General features: G+C 41.4%; 2 protein-coding genes across 2 annotated transcripts in view; one reads left to right on the forward strand and one right to left on the reverse strand.

Moving 5' to 3' along the window:
• The window catches only part of LOC134666953 (trimethyllysine dioxygenase, mitochondrial), a 35,818-nt gene extending 12,826 nt beyond the window's left edge, over positions 1-22,992 (reverse strand). Inside the window, exons 1-5 of the mRNA XM_063524262.1 lie at positions 22,986-22,992; positions 22,490-22,598; positions 20,828-20,891; positions 20,596-20,644; positions 19,910-20,130 (exon numbers count right to left, since the gene is read on the reverse strand). Of these exons, the coding sequence (XP_063380332.1) occupies positions 19,910-20,130; positions 20,596-20,644; positions 20,828-20,891; positions 22,490-22,598; positions 22,986-22,992 (450 nt within the window). The remainder of the gene's footprint in view (positions 1-19,909; positions 20,131-20,595; positions 20,645-20,827; positions 20,892-22,489; positions 22,599-22,985) is intronic.
• Positions 2,838-19,489, forward strand: LOC134666793 (cytochrome P450 CYP12A2-like). The gene is made up of 9 exons (XM_063524089.1): positions 2,838-3,025; positions 3,444-3,577; positions 4,241-4,356; positions 5,554-5,670; positions 6,001-6,279; positions 6,721-6,889; positions 7,303-7,515; positions 8,096-8,267; positions 19,280-19,489. Exons 2-9 carry the CDS (start codon positions 3,542-3,544, stop codon positions 19,432-19,434), a joined length of 1,257 nt encoding a protein of 418 aa, XP_063380159.1. The 5' UTR covers positions 2,838-3,025; positions 3,444-3,541; the 3' UTR covers positions 19,435-19,489.
• Positions 22,993-23,238: the final 246 nt, after the last annotated feature.

The raw sequence follows: 23,238 nt of genomic DNA on the forward strand, positions 1-23,238 counted from the left end.
TTTACGGAAGTTTTACGTATAAAACTTCGATTAACGTAACGTAACAATTTCGATTGTATAGGAGCGGCTTTTTGGTGGCGAATTCGCGTAACTTTTAAGTTTTTTAAGTTACGTTTGGCTTTTCTATAGCAGGTGACAGTCGTTTAAATTTATGTACCTACCGATTACATACAATCTAATGGTAATTTTTACAGTGAACCTGTATTTTGTTCTTTAAGAATTATATATGTATGTATATGTGCCTATATATGTATAATATCGCTGTGTTTAAATATATCAGTAAAATAAATTTTGTTAAAGGATAAGGCGCTTATACAGGGTAAAGTAGTACGTGGGACTTTCACTATAATGGGGATTACTGGCACTAAGTATATTTCCGGAAAATAAACTATGACAACGTGACTTATACCTATATATTTATATAAGGTGCTAAGACATTAGCTACCAAAAGTATATTATAGGTTTAATAATATTTTTTCTGGAGAAAATCGGAAAAAAACTGCTACATAAAAACACACTATTACCTAATGTGATAAAATTAAACAGATTCTAGAACCTCTTTTATCTAACACTTAGGCCTACTGTCCACGGAAGCGTAGCTGCATAGACGCGTATTCGTCATTGTACGCTTGGTGTACGCTTGCTTGCAGCCTACATACAAAACCGCACAACTCTGTCCACGGAGCAGCAACGTCGCGTCAGCGACGCTGCATGCAAGCTTCATGCCGCCGGGCGTACTGCGTGTTATACGCCGGGCTGCATCGCACGGACAGCACGTTGAGTATTTGTGAGAAAAAATGGCTGGAACGGCTGCAAAGTTTGTGCAAATAGTGGAAATGTCCTTTTACTCATTCTATAAAATGAATGAAATACGTTGTCATTTGCTGTTAGTTCTCTAGCAGCTACGAACAGTCTACAACGTATGTTTCTTTCTATATATGGATGTATCCAATATAAACGGCGTCGTCGCCGACTTCGAAGATAATAATAGGCCAAAATAACTTCTTCATCACTGGACGACATCATCACGAATGAAGGAAAATGCAGGCTACGATACGCTTACGCTATATACGCTTCGTGGACAACGTCAGTACGCCGGGCTGCATGAATGCTGCGTCTATGCAGCTACGCCTACTTCACTTATTGATAGGTATACATAATCGGTCTTCCCAACATTTATACTTGTGTAAGTACTTGTACCGCTTACTCGTTCGAAAGGGGCGCCCTTTATGTGAGAAGAAATGAGACTAACATTCCCATTCTACAATACACCCCACTTATCATTAAACTAGTATCTTGAAAGTTGTAAAATATAACTAGTAGTAATATGTTAGTATAGTATTACTTTTATATCACACGGGCATACAAAGAGCTAGCGATACTTACGCACACATATGAAGCTAATGATACAGTAGTGATGTGCTACAACTAAAAATATTTACCAGGTGGGAATATTTCTGGTAACGTATCTAGGAATACTACTGATACTGACATAAGTAGCCTGATATTTTACTAGGTACTTATACCGGGTGTGGCCTGTAATATGAGCAAAAAATTAAACTGTAGGCTGTACTCCTCATACTGACCAACATTAGTTCAGCGACTTTTAAAAATAACTTGTAGTTTGATTTTTAATAATACACATTAAAGTTTATTATTAGACGCAATGTATTGCGAATTTAGTTATGTTTAAGGCATGACAAGCAACGTCAATCACAATGTTATGGCGTGGCGATGGCGTCCATTGAAGATAATATTTATTTTGTATGAAAAATAGGGAGTCTAAATACTTCACAATTTTTAATCATAATCATTTATTTGTGATAAAAAAGGTTATATACAAGCTGTTTCTGTAAAATTATACATTTTCAAGTCCCATCTTTCTTAACTGACTATGCAGCATGCAAATTTTAGTGTAATATATTTACCTAACTTAACCTACTTTAAACTAGTTTAATACAAATATTTTGAAGTACCATAGTAATAGAAATTGGTACATCATTTCCAAAGGACAATAATCCCTCAAATTAGTAATTGCTAATTTATCATAAATTATTAAATATTTTCTACTAAACCAATGTCATTATTATTCAATGTCAATAAATAGTTAATATTAATTTTGTTTATTATTTTCATATTCTTAGAAATTTTACCGCTATATTTCCGTGACCGCACATCATTATTCGATTACATATTGAACACACAACAAGGTTGAATTAACACATACATATGCAATAGATATTGAGATGTGACTTTACGATGCATCAACTGGGGGCCTACCGCGGACCACGTTCGACGTGTTGGCTCCCTGTCGCTCTTGTAAACTTGTACGTAAGTGTGATACGGAGGCAAAATGTCGAAAGTGCTTCGCGGTAGGCCCTCTGGTGTCCGTGTAGTTTATCTTAGTGTCTCTGTGTATTTATTGTCAGTTTTGTGCGTTGTTTGGACTAAAATATAAACTATAATAATTATTTAAATTTAAAATATTTTCCTGAATTTATTCAAGCTTCAACTTAAAGTTCTGTTTCTTGTGTTTGTTGTTTAATTTGTGTAATTTTAGGACCAAAATGCAAACTTTGAGAGTGAACATTTTTAGTCGTGCGGGAGTGGTAAATACAATATTTTTAAGGTGTGTAAAGAAAGTCACATTTATTTAATGTAAACGATATTTTCATTCCGTAAACCAGTGGTATTCAAAGAATTAAAATCTTATTTTTATTTACTGTCAGTGCATATCGCTCTTATGCAAATATGCGAGCGATTAATAGGTAAGTATATAATAAGTACCTAGTGGGGTTAAGTCTGACAAAATTTTCTTCAATTGGTATTAAAATCAAGGGGCCTTGCTGTTAAAAGGGGGCTGGAACTAGACAAAAGGCCTAATAGTAATTAGTTCTTAATAATATTTTTAGGAACGCAGTTACTTCTCCAGTTGCGGAATCGCAGAATATTAAACCATGGAAGGAAATCCCTGGACCACCTAGTCTGCCCATCATTGGACCTATCTTTAGCTTTTTGCCTGGAGGTAAGCTTTACCCGTTAACAAACTTTTTTTTTTGAACGACGACTTGATTATCTTCAGAATCAGACTTGTCGTTTCTCAGAAGAATGATCTTCTATAATGTACGACAGAAATCGGATTTTTAGCTTATTTTTTTATTTTAGTACATGGAAAACCAACAGCGCTATATATATATCCAGAAATTACAATAGAATCACAGAGCCAATTATAGGTTCTCACTTATAGAAATATAATAAATTATAGAAAGTTTTTTTTAAGTAAGTTCCGAAAAATCATTGGTACGAGCCGGGGTTTGAACGCGACCTCCGGATTAATAGTCGCAGTGCCTCTTACCGCTAGGACAACAGCGCGTCGACCAACGCGACAACGCTACCACCAAATATTATCTTATTTTTCTTTATAGTAAAACTTTTTTATCCAGGGAAACTGTGTGGATACAAGGGGGTAAAATTATCGGAAAAACTTTACCAACTATATGGGCCAATAGTGCGATTTGACGGGGTATTTGGTGGACAGGCTATGATTCTATTATTTCACCCAGAGACCATAGAACATGTAAGTACCTACTATTAGAACAAAATATATTATGTATTTTGAAATATTGTTTTATTTTAAGTAGAAACACTACTATATAAATTCTAAACCGTAATAAATACGTTGAAAATTCGACCCATGCCGCCGTGGCCCGGGTGCCAGAGGAGCTTCGAGTTTGACTACTAGAACTCTGGTTCGATTCTAGCCTGGGACTTGCACACCGAGGGTTCCGTACTTTTTAGTATTTGTTGTTATAGCGGCAACAGAAATACATCATCTGTGAAAATTTCCCGGGTGCCCGAGGAGCTTCGACTTTGACTACTAGAACTTTGGTTCGATTCTAGCCCTGGGCCTGGGACTTGCACACCGAGGGTTCCGTACTTTTTAGTATTTGTTGTTATAGCGGCAACAGAAATACATCATCTGTGAAAATTTCAACTGTCTAGCTATAACGGTTCATGAGATACAACCTGGTGACAGAGACCTTGTGCGAGTCCGACTCCCACTTGGCCGATTTTTATACACATTTGCCATTTTTAAAATTATTCCGCTTTCGAAGTTGGACAATGCACCTTATTTAGAGTCTGTGCGGAAAAAGAAGAGTCATGGAATTTATGGATATAATACATTCCACGATCTCTCTATGGAAAACTGAGTTTGAGTAAAAAATCGTTTTATACACAGGTGCTTCGTTCTGAGGAGCCTATGCCAGTTCGGCCCGGGCTTCAGAGTCTAGAGTACTATCGGAAGCGGCACAACAAGGTCTACGACCCTACAAGGATAACCGGGCTTGGCTCTGAGTAAACACTTACATTTAATGCTTAAAAATAAAGGTTTGGTAATACATTTTCGAGACTAGATCGTAAAGGATCTGTATCCTTCAAAAACGTATGAGAAAGTTGCAATTTATCGACAACTGATGCAAATTTGGAGTTGTTTCCTCATTATAACTACAAATCAAAACCAAACGAACAAATATCGTTCGTTTGGTTTTGATTTGTAGGCAATGTTTTAGAGTTAGGTAAGTAACTAGTTGGTTTGGTGAGGAGAAAATTTTTGCATTTTTCTCGGAACACTTAAAATACCTCTTTTAGAGCCACTTCCTACGGTCATGGTTAAATGGAATACAGTGGAACCTAGATAATTGCAATCTCAAGGGACCGGGCAATTAACCAGGTCTTTCATTTAAGCAGGTCGTGTCAATTAACGAGGTTCAAAAAATCGTTGTGTCAATTATAGAGGTTTTCATTAGTAGAGGTTGCGTTCTGACAAATTTCTTTAATGGAGGTGCAAATAACCATTTAAAGTAGATTTACACGCTTACGTTCTGGGTTTCTTTTCTATAGATTGCTTCTGTCTACTTATACTTGCACTTTTACACTACATTAATTACCACTTTATTTTCTTATCATTTGGGTTTAAAAAGATCCCTTGAATTGTAGAAGAAAGTTTTATTAGAATGTAAAAAGCATACTTTGTTTTTTATTGATCAAAACTATTTCACCTACTACAGGCTGTTTATAGATACCCAATAAATAAATTGAATTCTGGATGGAGATATAAATAAAATGATCATTGCTATTAAAATATTGTTTCTGCTGTCTACAACTACATTATTTCAATTACAGAGGTAATAAGTAAGACTCGTTTCAATAATAGAGGTAAAAAGAAGAGCAGAAATAACGGTTTTTTTTAGCACCGTGTCAATTCTAGAGGTCTTAAGTTGCGATGTGGTCAATTACAGAGGCAAAATTACGAAAAGTACTAAAATCTAAATTGCACTTATAGAGGTTCCAAAATTTCAATTATAGAGGGCTTTTGGTCTCAAGGGACCGGGACCGGACTTTTGGTTGCAATTATTGAGGTTTTCCATTTATCCAGGTGCCAATTAACCAGGTTTCACTGTATTTCACTTACTAGGGTATACATATCGACAAGCGCCCGGCCCTGACCCGGTCTAACGTAAGTCAGCCTTTTAAACTGGTCTCTTGTTTTAGCCACGGCGAAAACTGGAGAGATTTCCGAACCAAAGTGAACCCAATAATGATGCAGCCGAAGACTATTAAACTGTACACTGATGTCCTGGAGGAAGTGTCTAATGATTTAGTTGCAAGGTACCATCGCCCACACTGTTAACTGTACATCGGTGGACCTTATGCCTTTTGTAATAAGGTCCACCGATGTACAGTTAGGAGTGTTGCTGTTTGTATGTCCGCAAAATTGCACTATTCAATTGTAATTCATAGAATCAGACGTTACTTTTCGTAAATTCATGGCTTTGATATTTCACTAAAAAATAACGTGCTAGAGAGACAGTCAATGCTAACTTGATGCTAACCCGTTATACCTAGACTTATCTCGCTCTGGCTCTAAACACAAAGAACTATAAAACAATGAACGATGTTGGTCTTACAATCCAAATCAAATGTAATGATTTTCTTCAGGCTGAAATCTATCCGTGATGAAAACAATAGAATAACGAAGAAGTTCAATGTGGAAATGAATTTATGGGCACTCGAGTCTATAGGTGTAGTTGCACTCGGGACTCGACTAAATTGCTTTGATCCTAGTCTGCCAGAAGACTCACCAGCCAAAAAGCTGATACAAAACGTTCAAGACATCTTCAATACTGCGGAGAAGCTGGATTTTGGTTTCAGCCCTTGGAGATTATTCTCGACGCCGTTGTTTAAAAAGGCTATGAAGATTTATGAAGAACAGGAAAGGTAAGGGCAGTGCAATGGGTATCAAGATTTAGTGTTTGATTATGAGTTATGACATGGAAAAGCTAAAACTTTTCATGACAGTCTATCTATAAATACACAATGCTTCAGACTTCGGGATTTTGAGTAGGTAGGTGCCGTAGTCGCCTACCATTGGAGCGCGCAGCGTGCAACCGTGCATTGTACGTTGGGCTACGCCCAACTCTTTTTAGCTCCTCTACACGATGGGCCAACGCCGGCCACTCCAAGAGACGCAGCCATGCGGTAGAATGAGATAGCAATATCACTTGCTCCCTCTAACGCATAAATGCGTCCCTTGGAGTGGCTGGCGTTGGCCCATCGTGTAGAGGAGCCATTTAATATGAGGTATTGAAGCGAGCGTAGCGCGCACCGCCGTACGCTGCGCTGCAGACACAATCATCAATCTTTTTTGTATCGGTTTAGGTTAACGAAGTATTTTATCGACCAAGGGATAAAAAAGTTGGAGGAATCGAAAAGGAATTCTGCAGAGGGCTCAAACGCAGAGAAACCAATTCTAGAGAAACTGTTGGATATTGATGTTCGGTTAGCACACATCACGGCTTCGGACATGTTAATGGCAGGAGTAGATACGGTATGTTTTACTGCACTTTAATAGCCATTAGATCTTCTTTGCTGTGCTAGGAATGAAAGATACCCATTTATCCAGGTCGATGAACCTAGCCTAGCCAACGGAGGGGCCTAGTTCTATTGAAACAAAACTAAAAGTTATACAGATTTTTATTAAACATGAAGATTTAGGTATCTAATAGTGCATAAAAACAAAAATTTGTTACGAAATATAATCGGAAACTTCACAATATTTTTATGGGGATTGAAAAGGTTCAATGCCAAAATGAAAGTTTCCTGTATTTCATGTGAGAATATCCTGAAATTTTCAAAAACTTTTTCAAGATTTTTGAATTTTTCCGCAACTTTTACATTTTTGTAGCTAACCCAATCTAATTGTAATCAAATAAAATTAAAATCAAAATATTGTTTATACAGGCTGCCAACACTGCAATCGCTACATTGTACCTTCTCGCAATTAATACCGAAAAACAAAACAAGCTCAGAGAAGAAATAATGACCAAGCGAGGCCGGAGGCCTTATCTAAGGGCGTGTGTCAAAGAGGCCATGAGGGTACTGCCGGTGGTTAGTGGGAGTGTGAGGCTAGCGACTAAAGAATACAATCTTCTTGGATACAGAATACCGAAAAACGTTAGTCTTTTTTATATGCCCAATATAAACGTGGACTACAAAATTGACGTCTTGCCACAAGATCGTAACAGATGGCGTTAGCACTTTCGACATCGCGCTTACAGAGTTCCGAATGTTAGTTAATATAAATATAGTTCCTAACCAATTCGGTCCCCAGGCATAACACCCGCCTGGAGATAGTAGGTACTCTCTATTACATATTACACTTTTCCTACACTGGTGACCTTCTGACATTGGACAGTCCTGTACGGATATGATGGTCGTTCTTGTCTACGTGACAGCGCGATAAAACGGTGTCCGTCACTTTCTATCCCGCAGTGTTAAAAAGTGACAGCTACTTTATCACGTGGATAAAACCATCCATAATACGCCTGCTGAAGATATGATGATCCTGATGACCTAGCGACTATAGAGTCCTCTGATTTCCTCTCCTCTCCAAGTCATCGCCCTTTCTCTCCCCCCCCCCCCCCAATATCTCTGGCGCAGATAAGAAAGAGGGAGTAGGATTTTATTTTAATCTTTTGGAAGTAGATTTGTCTTTTATTAAAAAGGTTAATGTTACTAATTTATCTGTCATCAGGTTCTGATAGTGTTCTCCCACCAGTACATGTCAATCATGGCGGCCCACTACCCGCGGCCCGCCGAGTACATCCCAGAGAGATGGCTGGCTGAGAAGGGAGATCCCTTGTATCATGGCAACACACATCCATTCGTTATGGTTCCGTTTGGCTTTGGAGTAAGAAGTTGTATAGGTAAAAATTGACTTTCTTCAAAATAATGAAAATAAGTATTATACAGGGTGGCCAAAAAGTGCATTTCCGTTGCCAGGGAGGTTTTGGGATTAAACTGAGCAACTTTTGCTATGGGACTAACCCCGAAATCGCGAAACAAAAATTTGGCTATTTCATACATCTTAACTGGTCCATTTTCTATGGGAGGGTAATATTTTGACGTGAAACGTCTTTAAAAAGCCGTAGTAGAGGTGCCGGACCAAAAACCAAGTGTAACGTAAAAGTGTTATGGCGCGGCGGCTTATATCTCAGAAACTATAATACCTACAAACATAGTTTTGATACAGATATATAGAAGAAAGTAGCCATTACTCGGAACAGTACGTGCCGCTGACATAGATGGCGCTGATTCTGCGCTAGACACGACGTATTCGGAGCTAAAATGACCCCTATTTTCAGTGTTCATTTAGTAATGACTCATCAGCCCATTAACCGATTTCGGTAAAATTGGTGCCATTTGATAGATCTTATTTTATTTTAATGAAATATGAGTAAAATAAAGTATGTGGAATTATAATAAGCTGCTAAAACATAAAAATGTGACAGTTTTTACAGAATTTTTATCACTGGTCTTGTTTGAGGCCACCGTGTGCGAAAAATAGGGCGCAAAACTGACAAAATATACCTGAAATAGTAAGATAAAGCAATAACGGTTCTTTTAATACCACATTCACCGTAGTAATACATGCTCATCTCCTCAAATAATGCAGCAATAAAGCATCTAAGGCGGCGCGGCGGCGCGAGTTACTTTGATAGAACACATATAACGTATGACGGCTGCTTGACAATCCCGAGTTCCTAATGCTAGTAAGTATATAGTAATCTTAGTTAGGTACTTTCTGATGTAATGGGTAAAACATAATTTAGAAAAGGTCACTTCTGTGGACAATAGGTACTATAAAAGGTAACGACTGTGGTTCATATATATCCCGTTTTTCTCATTTGAGTCTCAAGTATTGAATGAAATATTCTGCCTGTAAAGGTGCTGCGTAAAAAAATGCTTTTAGATTCCCTTAAATGCGATGGCTACAGGAAAGACACGAACGAGTTTGCTATAAAACGTGTATTACCCGTATAAAATATCTATTCTCGTAATTTTGGTGTGTTATTTACAAAAAAAATTGTACCTAATCGTTACATTCATTACTCCAAAATGAATTTATCATTTAATTATTTAAATAGGTGTGACGCTGTAATTAATTATTTTAAAATTACCCATCAAATGCAGCATTCAAGTTCATCTAGATACAGTGAATCATTATGACCCCAAATAATCTTTACAGATGAAATTTAGATATTATCCAAAATTATTATAATACATCACGCATTCGCGAGATGTGCGACTTCGGTATTCAAACACAAAGCAATAGTACAAGAGTCTAACTAAATGCGAAGGTCGAAGGCTGCGCTCTACGTAAGGCCGAAGGCAAGAAGTGTCCAGGATGTCAGTGCTTTAACACAGAACAATATTACAAGTGTCTAAATTCGAAGGCCGAAGGCCGAGCTCCGCGTAGGGCCGAAGGCCCGAAGCGTCCAGTCTGTCAGTTCTGTGTTTAACCACTGACATCCTGGACGCTTCGGCCTTCGCATTTAGACACTTGTACTATTGTTCTGTATTATAGCACTTAAATCCTGGACGCTTCGGGCCTTCGGCCCTACGCGGAGCTCGGCCTTCGGCCTTCGCATTTAGACACTTGTACTATTTTTCTGTGCTAAAGCACTGATGTCCTGCACGCTTCGGGCCTTCGGTCCTACGCGGAGCTCGGCCTTCGCATTTAGACACTTGTACTATTGTTCTATGTTAAAGCACTTAAATCCTGGACGCTTCGGGCCTTCGGCCCTACGCGGAGCTCGGCCTTCGGCCTTCGCATTTAGACACTTGTACTATTGTTTTGTGTTATAGTGCTTAAATCCTGGACGCTTCGGGCCTTCGGCCCTACGCGGAGCTCGGCCTTCGGCCTTCGCATTTAGACACTTGTACTATTGTTTTGTGTTATAGTGCTTAAATCCTGGACGCTTCGGGCCTTCGGACCTACGCGGAGCTCGGCCTTCGGCCTTCACATTTAGACACTTTTACTATTGTTCTCTGTTATAGCACTTAAATCCTGGACGCTTCGGGCCTTCGGCCCTACGCGGAGCTCGGCCTTCGGCCTTCGCATTTAGACACTTTTACTATTGTTCTATGTTATAGCACTTAAATCCTGGACGCTTCGGGCCTTCGGCCCTACGCGGAGCTCGGCCTTCGGCCTTCGCATTTAGACACTTGTAATATTGTTCTGTGTTAAAGCACTAACATTCTGGACGCTTCGGGCCTTCGGCCCTACGCGGAGCTCGGCCTTCGGCCTTCGCATTTAGACACTTTTACTATTTTTCAGTGCTAAAGCACTGACATCTTGGACGCTTCGGGCCTTCGGCCCTACGCGGAGCTCGGCCTTCGGCCTTCGCATTTAGACACTTGTACTATTGTTCTGTGTTAAAGCACTAACATCCTGGACGCTTCGGGCCTTCGGCCCTACGCGGAGCTCGGCCTTCGGCCTTCGCATTTAGACACTTGTACTATTGTTTTGTGTTATAGTGCTTAAATCCTGGACGCTTCGGGCCTTCGGCCCTACGCGGAGCTCGGCCTTCGGCCTTCACATTTAGACACTTTTACTATTGTTCTGTGTTATAGCACTTAAATCCTGGACGCTTCGGGCCTTCGGCCCTACGCGGAGCTCGGCCTTCGGCCTTCGCATTTAGACACTTTTACTATTGTTCTATGTTATAGCACTTAAATCCTGGACGATTCGGGCCTTCAGCCCTACGCGGAGCTCGGCCTTCGGCCTTCGCATTTAGACACTTGTAATATTGTTCTGTGTTAAAGCACTAACATTCTGGACGCTTCGGGCCTTCGACCCTACGCGGAGCTCGGCCTTCGGCCTTCGCATTTAGACACTTTTACTATTTTTCTGTGCTAAAGCACTGACATCTTGGACGCTTCGGGCCTTCGGCCCTACGCGGAGCTCGGCCTTCGGCCTTCGCATTTAGACACTTGTACTATTGTTCTGTGTTATAGCACTTAAATCTTGGACGCTTCGGGCCTTCGGCCCTACGCGGAGCTCGGCCTTCGGCCTTCGCATTTAGACACTTGTATTATTGTTCTGTGCTAAAACACTGATGTCCTGGACGCTTCAGGCCTTCGGCCCTACGCGGAGCTCGGCCTTCGGCCTTCGCATTTATACACTTGTACTATTGTTTTGTGTTATAGTGCTTAAATCCTGGACGCTTCGGGCCTTCGGCCCTACGCGGAGCTCGGCCTTCGGCCTTCGCATTTGGACACTTTTACTATTGTTCTGTGTTATAGCACTTAAATCCTGGACGCTTCGGGCCTTCGGCCCTACGCGGAGCTCGGCCTTCGGCCTTCGCATTTAGACACTTTTACTATTGTTCTATGTTAAAGCACTTAAATCCTGGACGCTTCGGGCCTTCGGCCCTACGCGGAGCTCGGCCTTCGGCCTTCGCATTTAGACACTTGTACTATTGTTCTGTGTTATAGCACTTAAATCCTGGACGCTTCGGGCCTTCGGCCCTACGCGGAGCTCGGCCTTCGGCCTTCGCATTTAAACACTTGTACTATTGTTCTGTGTTAAAGCACTAACATTCTGGACGCTTCGGGCCTTCGGCCCTACGCGGAGCTCGGCCTTCGGCCTTCGCATTTAGACACTTTTACTATTGTTCTATGTTATAGCACTTAAATCCTGGACGATTCGGGCCTTCGGCCCTACGCGGAGCTCGGCCTTCGGCCTTCGCATTTAGACACTTGTAATATTGTTCTGTGTTAAAGCACTAACATTCTGGACGCTTCGGGCCTTCGGCCCTACGCGGAGCTCGGCCTTCGGCCTTCGCATTTAGACACTTTTACTATTTTTCTGTGCTAAAGCACTGACATCTTGGACGCTTCGGGCCTTCGGCCCTACGCGGAGCTCGGCCTTCGGCCTTCGCATTTAGACACTTGTACTATTGTTCTGTGTTATAGCACTTAAATCTTGGACGCTTCGGGCCTTCGGCCCTACGCGGAGCTCGGCCTTCGGCCTTCGCATTTAGACACTTGTATTATTGTTCTGTGCTAACACACTGATGTCCTGGACGCTTCAGGCCTTCGGCCCTACGCGGAGCTCGGCCTTCGGCCTTCGCATTTATACACTTGTACTATTGTTTTGTGTTATAGTGCTTAAATCCTGGACGCTTCGGGCCTTCGGCCCTACGCGGAGCTCGGCCTTCGGCCTTCGCATTTGGACACTTTTACTATTGTTCTGTGTTATAGCACTTAAATCCTGGACGCTTCGGGCCTTCGGCCCTACGCGGAGCTCGGCCTTCGGCCTTCGCATTTAGACACTTTTACTATTGTTCTATGTTAAAGCACTTAAATCCTGGACGCTTCGGGCCTTCGGCCCTACGCGGAGCTCGGCCTTCGGCCTTCGCATTTAGACACTTGTACTATTGTTCTGTGTTATAGCACTTAAATCCTGGACGCTTCGGGCCTTCGGCCCTACGCGGAGCTCGGCCTTCGGCCTTCGCATTTAAACACTTGTACTATTGTTCTGTGTTAAAGCACTAACATTCTGGACGCTTCGGGCATTCGGCCCTACGCGGAGCTCGGCCTTCGGCCTTCGCATTTAGACACTTTTACTATTTTTCTGTGCTAAAGCACTGACATCTTGGACGCTTCGGGACTTCGGCCCTACGCGGAGCTCGGCCTTCGGCCTTCGCATTTAGACACTTGTACTATTGTTCTGTGTTATAGCACTTAAATTCTGGACGCTTGGGGCCTTCGGCCCTACGCGGAGCTCGGCCTTCGGCCTTCGCATTTAGACACTTTTACTATTGTTCTATGTTAAAGCACTTAAATCCTGGACGCTTCGGGCCTTCGGCCCTACGCGGAGCTCGGCCTTCGGCCTTCGCATTTAGACACTTGTACTATTGTTCTGTGTTATAGCACTTAAATCCTGGACGCTTCGGGCCTTCGGCCCTACGCGGAGCTCGGCCTTCGGCCTTCGCATTTAGACACTTTTACTGTTGTTCTATGTTAAAGCACTTAAATCCTGGACGCTTCGGGCCTTCGGCCCTACGCGGAGCTCGGCCTTCGGCCTTCGCATTGGCGGTCCACATCACGTTTCACGTCAGCCATAGCGGCTGTGTCCCTGATACAGCCTCTTTCATTTTTTTTTCTCGATTTCGGGGTTGTTCCAATAGTAAAAGTAGCTTAGTATAATCCCAAAACCTCCCTGGCAACGGGAATGCACTTATTTTTAGGCCATCCTGTAAATATCTCTAGAAATAATAATCTCTAGTTATAAATCAGTAGGAAAATATGGCGCTGCAAAATTGGTGCAGAATGAGCTTATATGATCGTTAGTTCAGTATCAAATCTACTTCCTAGTTCGACTATGTACCTATACCTATATCATAGCCCAGGAAGTAGTGTCATAAGGTGCAAATTTTGGTATCGGATGAATTCACTTAGCACAGATGTAATATACGTAAAGCTAAGCTAATTGAGCCCGGTAGACATCCGCCACCCCCTGGCAGGTAGGCAGGGGGGGCAGTCAAAGTAATTTGTAATGGATTCAAGCTTTGAACTCCTTTTTAACCCCCTTAGAGGATGAATTTTTAGAAACGCTGAAATCACTTTTTTTGTATTCTAATAATATGCTCATATAAAAAGTTTCAAGCCCCACACTCGAAAAAAATGTTGATCTCCACACAAATTTTCAACCCCTGTTTCACCACCTTAGGGGATAAATTTTCAAAAACGGTGAAATTAGTTTTATTGTATTTTAATAATATATCTTTTAACGAAGTTTGAAATTCCTAGCTTAAAATAAAACATGAACTCCATATAAACTTTCGTCCCCTTTTTAACCCCCTTAGGGGTTGAATTTTTCAAAATCGCTTCTTATCTCTTGTACACATTATAAATGTAACCTGGTGTGCAAATTTCAACTTTCTAGCAATTATAGTTTCGGCTGATAATATTAATAATTGAATAAAAAAATGAAAGAGGCTGTATCAGGGACACAGCCGCTATGGCTGACGTGAAACGTGGTGTGGACCGCCAATGCGAAGGCCGAAGGCCGAGCTCCGCGTAGGGCCGAAGGCCCGAAGCGTCCAGGATTTAAGTGCTTTAACATAGAACAATAGTAAAAGTGTCTAAATGCGAAGGCCGAAGGCCGAGCTCCGCGTAGGGTCGAAGGCCCGAAGCGTCCAGGATTTAAGTGCTTTAACATAGAACAATAGTAAAAGTGTCTAAATGCGAAGGCCGAAGGCCGAGCTCCGCGTAGGGCCGAAGGCCCGAAGCGTCCAGAATTTAAGTGCTATAACACAGAACAATAGTACAAGTGTCTAAATGCGAAGGCCGAAGGCCGAGCTCCGCGTAGGGCCGAAGTCCCGAAGCGTCCAAGATGTCAGTGCTTTAGCACAGAAAAATAGTAAAAGTGTCTAAATGCGAAGGCCGAAGGCCGAGCTCCGCTTAGGGCCGAAGGCCCGAAGCGTCCAGAATGTTAGTGCTTTAACACAGAACAATAGTACAAGTGTTTAAATGCGAAGGCCGAAGGCCGAGTTACGCGTAGGGCCGAAGGCCCGAAGCGTCCAGGATTAAAGTGCTATAACACAGAACAATAGTACAAGTGTCTAAATGCGAAGGCCGAAGGCCGAGCTCCGCGTAGGGCCGAAGGCCCGAAGCGTCCAGGATTTAAGTGCTTTAACATAGAACAATAGTAAAAGTGTCTAAATGCGAAGGCCGAAGGCCGAGCTCCGCGTAGGGCCGAAGGACCGAAGCGTCCAGGATTTAAGTGCTATAACACAGAACAATAGTAAAAGTGTCCAAATGCGAAGGCCGAAGGCCGAGCTCCGCGTAGGGCCGAAGGCCCGAAGCGTCCAGGATTTAAGCACTATAACACAAAACAATAGTACAAGTGTATAAATGCGAAGGCCGAAGGCCGAGCTCCGCGTAGGGCCGAAGGCCTGAAGCGTCCAGGACATCAGTGTTTTAGCACAGAACAATAATACAAGTGTCTAAATGCGAAGGCCGAAGGCCGAGCTCCGCGTAGGGCCGAAGGCCCGAAGCGTCCAAGATTTAAGTGCTATAACACAGAACAATAGTACAAGTGTCTAAATGCGAAGGCCGAAGGCCGAGCTCCGCGTAGGGCCGAAGGCCCGAAGCGTCCAAGATGTCAGTGCTTTAGCACAGAAAAATAGTAAAAGTGTCTAAATGCGAAGGCCGAAGGCCGAGCTCCGCGTAGGGCCGAAGGCCCGAAGCGTCCAGAATGTTAGTGCTTTAACACAGAACAATATTACAAGTGTCTAAATGCGAAGGCCGAAGGCCGAGCTCCGCGTAGGGCCGAAGGCCCGAATCGTCCAGGATTTAAGTGCTATAACACAGAACAATAGTAAAAGTGTCTAAATGTGAAGGCCGAAGGCCGAGCTCCGCGTAGGGCCGAAGGCCCGAAGCGTCCAGGATTTAAGCACTATAACACAAAACAATAGTACAAGTGTCTAAATGCGAAGGCCGAAGGCCGAGCTCCGCGTAGGGCCGAAGGCCCGAAGCGTCCAGGATGTTAGTGCTTTAACACAGAACAATAGTACAAGTGTTTAAATGCGAAGGCCGAAGGCCGAGCTCCGCGTAGGGCCGAAGGCCCGAAGCGTCCAAGATGTCAGTACTTTAGCACTGAAAAATAGTAAAAGTGTCTAAATGCGAAGGCCGAAGGCCGAGCTCCGCGTAGGGCCGAAGGCCCGAAGCGTCCAGAATGTTAGTGCTTTAACACAGAACAATATTACAAGTGTCTAAATGCGAAGGCCGAAGGCCGAGCTCCGCGTAGGGCCGAAGGCCCGAAGCGTCCAGGATTTAAGTGCTATAACATAGAACAATAGTAAAAGTGTCTAAATGCGAAGGCCGAAGGCGGAGCTCCGCGTAGGGCCGAAGGCCCGAAGCGTCCAGGATTTAAGTGCTATAACAGAGAACAATAGTAAAAGTGTCTAAATGTGAAGGCCGAAGGCCGAGCTCCGCGTAGGTCCGAAGGCCCGAAGCGTCCAGGATTTAAGCACTATAACACAAAACAATAGTACAAGTGTCTAAATGCGAAGGCCGAAGGCCGAGCTCCGCGTAGGGCCGAAGGCCCGAAGCGTCCAGGATTTAAGTGCTTTAACATAGAACAATAGTACAAGTGTCTAAATGCGAAGGCCGAGCTCCGCGTAGGACCGAAGGCCCGAAGCGTGCAGGACATCAGTGCTTTAGCACAGAAAAATAGTACAAGTGTCTAAATGCGAAGGCCGAAGGCCGAGCTCCGCGTAGGGCCGAAGGCCCGAAGCGTCCAGGATTTAAGTGCTATAACACAGAACAATAGTACAAGTGTCTAAATGCGAAGGCCGAAGCGTCCAGGATGTCAGTGGTTAAACACAGAACTGACAGACTGGACGCTTCGGGCCTTCGGCCCTACGCGGAGCTCGGCCTTCGGCCTTCGAATTTAGACACTTGTAATATTGTTCTGTGTTAAAGCACTGACATCCTGGACACTTCTTGCCTTCGGCCTTACGTAGAGCGCAGCCTTCGACCTTCGCATTTAGTTAGACTCTTGTACTATTGCTTTGTGTTTGAATACCGAAGTCGCACATCTCGCGAATGCGTGATGTATTATAATAATTTTGGATAATATCTAAATTTTATCTGTAAAGATTATTTGGGGTCATAATGATTCACTGTATCTAGATGAACTTGAATGCTGCATTTGATGGGTAATTTTAAAATAATTAATTACAGCGTCAGACCTATTTAAATAATTAAATGATAAATTCATTTTGGAGTAATGAATGTAACGATTAGGTACAATTTTTTTTGTAAATAACACACCAAAATTACGAGAATAGATATTTTATACGGGTAATACACGTTTTATAGCAAACTCGTTCGTGTCTTTCCTGTAGCCATCGCATTTAAGGGAATCTAAAAGCATTTTTTTACGCAGCACCTTTACAGGCAGAATATTTCATTCAATACTTGAGACTCAAATGAGAAAAACGGGATATATATGAACCACAGTCGTTACCTTTTATAGTACCTATTGTCCACAGAAGTGACCTTTTCTAAATTATGTTTTACCCATTACATCAGAAAGTACCTAACTAAGATTACTATATACTTACTAGCATTAGGAACTCGGGATTGTCAAGCAGCCGTCATACGTTATATGTGTTCTATCAAAGTAACTCGCGCCGCCGCGCCGCCTTAGATGCTTTATTGCTGCATTATTTGAGGAGATGAGCATGTATTACTACGGTGAATGTGGTATTAAAAGAACCGTTATTGCTTTATCTTACTATTTCAGGTATATTTTGTCAGTTTTGCGCCCTATTTTTCGCACACGGTGGCCTCAAACAAGACCAGTGATAAAAATTCTGTAAAAACTGTCACATTTTTATGTTTTAGCAGCTTATTATAATTCCACATACTTTATTTTACTCATATTTCATTAAAATAAAATAAGATCTATCAAATGGCACCAATTTTACCGAAATCGGTTAATGGGCTGATGAGTCATTACTAAATGAACACTGAAAATAGGGGTCATTTTAGCTCCGAATACGTCGTGTCTAGCGCAGAATCAGCGCCATCTATGTCAGCGGCACGTACTGTTCCGAGTAATGGCTACTTTCTTCTATATATCTATATCAAAACTATGTTTGTAGGTATTATAGTTTCTGAGATATAAGCCGCCGCGCCATAACACTTTTCGTTACACTTGGTTTTTGGTCCGGCACCTCTACTACGGCTTTTTAAAGACGTTTCACGTCAAAAATTATCCATTAAACTGTACATCAAATGTTTCAAAAATGAATTCCTTATGCCCGATTTATCTGGAAATGATACCAAACTCGAGGTGGTAGGTAAATAGAAGCCGATATGCAGCGTGTAACTTTGGATGCCCCCCTGCTTACCCACCAGGGGGTGGCGTTTGGCTACCGGGCTGGATTGGCTTAGCTTTACGTATACTACATCTGTGCCAAGTGAATTCATCCGATACCAAAATTTGCACGTCCCATACATTGGGTGACACTGCTTACCTCACTATCAAACATTTTCCGGGATACAAGCAAACAAAGGCTAGTACCGTGACCAATAGTACAATAGTTTCCATGGAGCCCTCAAACAGAGCACATTGTACACAAGTACACAACCGATGTTTGCACATGTACACGTCTATTTGCACGTTCCCTTCAAAGGTAGTACCTATAAGAGTAAAATTCAGTCCACATTTAATCTGGATGTTAAAATAAAAAATAAAAATAAATAAATAAATAAATCATTTATTCAGGTGAAATAAACCCTATTTTACAGATGTTTGTTTTACAGGTGTTGTTTGTTGACTTTTTGCGTTAGAATTTCATTTCACCTTACATTTTTAACATACTTTTTCTACTATTACGTACAAAACTATAGTACCTAGTGCTAATGTGCTAACGAGAATTTTCAATAATATCTAAGTTCCCATGAAATATTCTCGATATTTTTGCCTACACGCTTATTGCCAAATCTTCTTACAATTATTTTCGATTTCGAGTTCGAATCGGGTCATTCAACATTTAAGAAAATGAGTAATACTTTCCCTAATCAGAACGGGAACTTTCCAAGTGGAAACTTGTATGACAATTTTCTCACGAAACTGAAAGTTACTAGAAACTTCGGTCATTTTTAGAATTTTCTGCAACTTGGACATTGCTAAGCAGGGCTGAAAATTAATCAAAAAGATACGACATGTCAGACCATGCTTAGTGTGAGGTTCAGTTAGTCATAAAAGGCAGGCTATTTAGAACTAGAACCTCATTAGTTTTAGAAAGTTTTCATAATGGCGAAGCCGTGGGGTCAAGGTCTAGCTCACAGAGTCACTGGTATTAAAAAGGTGATTTCTTTGCTGTTTCAAATATACCTAATGATTTTCCAGGTCGTCGCATTGCAGAGCTGGAAATGGAAACGATGGTGTCCAAAATGGTAGAGAATTTCAAGATAGAATGGACGAGCAGTGAACCATTACAAATAGCCCCAACTTCACTCAATTATATCACGGAGCCTTTCCACTTTGTTTTCAAAGATTTATAAATAATTACACTTTTCGTCATAGATAGAATTAAAACATAACGACTATTAACGTCCACTCGGTCTATCATACTTTAAGGATGGCACCACAGCATTTTATTTTATTAACTGGCTATGTAAATTTGGTTTCTCGTGGTGTCCAGAAACCACGAAAAACACGATTAGAATGATAAGACATAAGACACAAGAATATCCATCCTATTCTGTTCAGCGTGTTTTGACACTATTTTTTACATGAAAACTGAGTTTGAGTGGCGGCAACCAGAGACATAATATGCCAGTGTCATTAGAGCACGTTAGTTTTGCTGATTCGTAAGCACAAACAAAAAAGGGAAAATTATATAAAACTGGCAAAACGTAGAAAGGAGAAAGTGCCACGAAATGGTCTCATCTCATGATGCTGGCGACTTCGAGTGCTGATATTCCGATGAGACCATCCGGTAAAACCATCACGTCAGACACCAAAGAATCAACTCACCCCCTCTATCAACGCGACGCCATAATCAAGAAGAGACTGGAACACCTCCTCAGCAGCTTCCTTGGTCTTCAGAAACTTGTCTGCTTGGACCCTGGCTATCTTCTCGGCCACTGATCCTCCGTGCCAGAGGACAGGCTTCAGTCTCTGTCCTTCTTTGTAGGTTTCATAGTTGAATTGAACTAGGAAATCCGCCTCGTAAGTGGATCTGTGGTTGTCGTTCCCTAAAAAGTACAAAAATGTTGAAAAAGTTCCTTTAAATCGAACTTGTAACTTAATTAGATATAGCTGAAAAAGAACATAAACTGCCTTAATGACGCACTCCATCTTAAGACTGACCATTCTTAGCAAACTAATGAAAGAATCACTCACACGTCACGACAAGTTGGGACTCGGCGAAGGCAACATCGGCTATCTTCGCCTCGTAGTGTAAGTTTAGCCTTATTTGTACATATTTAGTTTAGCTAGTTAGTAAGTTGTAGTAATATTTGTACGCAGTCAAGGCAAAACAAGAATCGTCCGCTTGTTTAATGCAAATAAATGATCATTCATTCATTCGGGAATGTCCAATATTTGCTGAGCTCTGAGCCGTTTGGTACGTATCACCACGTTCACTAGACGATTGCTCGCCTGTTTTCGCTAATAACTAACGTCAATACTTGTCAAGCTCATGAAAGTCAATCACTCACACGTCACAACAAGCTGGGTCTCGGCGAAGGCAACATCGGCTATCTTCGCCTCGAGTATGTCCAATATTTGCTGAGCTCTGAGCCGTTTGGTACGTGTCACCACGTTCACTAGACGATTGCTCACAGGTTTCCGATAGTAAGTAACGTAAATTCTTGGCAAGCTCATGAAAGTCAATCACTCACACGTCACGACAAGTTGGGTCTCGGTGAAGGCAACATCGGCTATCTTCACCTCGGGAATATCCAATATGTGCTGAGCCCTTTGATATGTGTCGGCGTGGTAACACGTAGCGCATCTGGAATAGCGTTGTTAGTCTAATTAAATGGACAGAATATACAGCAAAAGCTCATGTTCAGTATTGTATTCTCGCCAGACTGTGGCCAGACACCGATATATGTCCCCTCACATTTCAGTACGTTTTCAAACTATTTATTGTGTTGGTTGATAACCGCTTGTCTGTCACTAATGTTTGTGGTTCACAATATGTTTCAGGCTCGGAGCGGTATTCAGATTTTATAATTTGTTAAAGCTTGATATGTTTATAATATGACATTGACACGACAGCGACACGCAGTGCACCGTGCACCTCGCGCGCACTAATTACGGTAACATTCCATTTCTGACCGCAGCTGCACTACTAGTACGAACGTGTCAGTGCTATTGTCAATTTCCATAGCACTGCAGCTGTTGCGTGGTCGCTGTTGCCGCCGCTGTATCTGGCAATTTCCTTGATAAAAATGAGTGACAGAATGAATGTGATAATCGCGCTAGTAATGTGGCGGCACATGTCCCTAATTTTATCAACGAAATTGACAGATACAGCGGCGACAATAACGACGCCGCAACTGTAATGGAGTTGCAGTTAACATCCGAACATCACATTCAGTGCGCATTTAGATGCGGTCATCAAATGTAGTGGATCAGACTACGCGTCAAGTACCAACTTAACTAATCTCTATCATTATTTATCTAAAAACTTAACAAAAAGGGACTCGCATTTAGAATAATTAGGCTTATTATTATCATTTTATTTTGAAAAAAATTTGGTGTAAGTAGTTGTAACATAAAAATGTATATTATGTAACATGACATTTAATATAAAATATAAGTGTGTTAGTCAGTGAACTAAATATCATTATCAGTAAAATTATTTTGATGTCTCACAATCATACCATCTAGCTTCGCAATTGAGAGCCATTTAGGGTCCCAGATAAATTGGTCGCTTAATACTTACGCTATGGAATGTCCAATTTAGCTAGAACCCTCAATGGAATAACAATCACAGAGCGTGACTACGTACAGAAGAATTTACAACCTCGACAAAGTTATACTGGTGCACGTGACTAAAATCGTTAGAAATGGCGCGTGAACGTTCAAAATTGCCTATATGTGATGTGTCTAATGGGCTGAACTCGGCCAATTTGCAAATGAATAATTCAATTCATGTTTCATTTGCATGCATGAGGCTTAAAGGCTGATTGGGATAACAATTTAGTTGTAATCAATTGGAAATTTCAGGGTAAAACGGTTAAAATTATTCAAATCATTTATTATAATATTACAGTTATAGGTATGGGCACATAGTAAATAATAATACTAGGTACAGAAGAATCACTCTCTAAAAAAAGCCCCTGTTACGATTAGAACAGATATGACCGCTAGGTGGCGACAGCGCTACGCGCGGCTTATGGCAACCCACCAAAATTGGTATGGGACGGATGTACTTGTAGCTACCTGTTGCAAGTCGACGAAATCGCGGAGTGAGCTATAGAAATGGCTCATAGGTATGAGCAGTAGAAATGAGGTAAACAGAAGGTTTAGGTGTATAATTTTTTAAAGTTAACCCGTGCGATGCCGGAGCGGGTCGCTAGTAAATTAATAAACGTCAAGTACCTGCAATGGTCCCGAAGCCAGCAATCCTCGAATTTAACCGTCGTTCCATTGGCAAAATTGACGTCTACAGTCCCTTTGATCTTGGTGATATTCTGAATCCTCGTAACAGCTGAAAACATTCAAATACTTATACCAGCTACCAAATTGACCCCTTCACGAAAATGGATGGTTCCGTAGGGGACTAGGGGTCTCCCTATCTGTTGTCCTAACATCGCTTGCCCTAATGTTCATAGGCCATTAATATAGGAACCTAAAACGTCTAACTATTACGTATAATTATAATTTTATCAGCCATATCAGTTTTCTAAAGAACTTTGGCCTAAAATCTCTAATTTATTTGTATTACATATCTAATACCAGACATAGATAGATATAATACATACTATTTATTAGATATAATTATGTCACATTTATTTATTCTAATGTTCTTGTTATTTTAGCTTAACTTCAATTGTATAAGAGCGGCTTTTTGACTCTTCAAGTTTTTGTTACTTACCAGCCATACTATACCAAAGATGGTGACACTTAGTTATAAACTATTATTTGAAATTAATTAAAATTAATAACGGGTAGTAAAAATTAATAACACTCCGCACTACACTGCACTAGACGACGCTTAATATCTTACTAAACGGGCTTATCTCTTAGGAGGTCAAAGTTTGTCTTATCATTGCTCATTACTTATCACCGTTATTTTAATTGTGTACGAGGTTACCATTATGTATTAGAGTTAGACCTAGATAAGTCTG

Source organism: Cydia fagiglandana, chromosome 8, assembly GCF_963556715.1.
Source record: "Cydia fagiglandana chromosome 8, ilCydFagi1.1, whole genome shotgun sequence".
NCBI classification, from domain to species: domain Eukaryota; kingdom Metazoa; phylum Arthropoda; class Insecta; order Lepidoptera; family Tortricidae; genus Cydia; species Cydia fagiglandana.

What these genes read in the sequence shown, in the direction of transcription:
- LOC134666793 (XM_063524089.1), top strand. Translation starts at nt 3,542, where the DNA reads ATGATTCTATTATTTCACCCAGAGACCATAGAACAT. An exon ending in ACCCAGAGACCATAGAACAT is followed by an intron (nt 3,578 to 4,240) that starts GTAAGTACCTAC and finishes TTTTATACACAG; the next exon opens with GTGCTTCGTTCTGAGGAGCC. An exon ending in GATACAGAATACCGAAAAAC is followed by an intron (nt 7,516 to 8,095) that starts GTTAGTCTTTTT and finishes ATCTGTCATCAG; the next exon opens with GTTCTGATAGTGTTCTCCCA.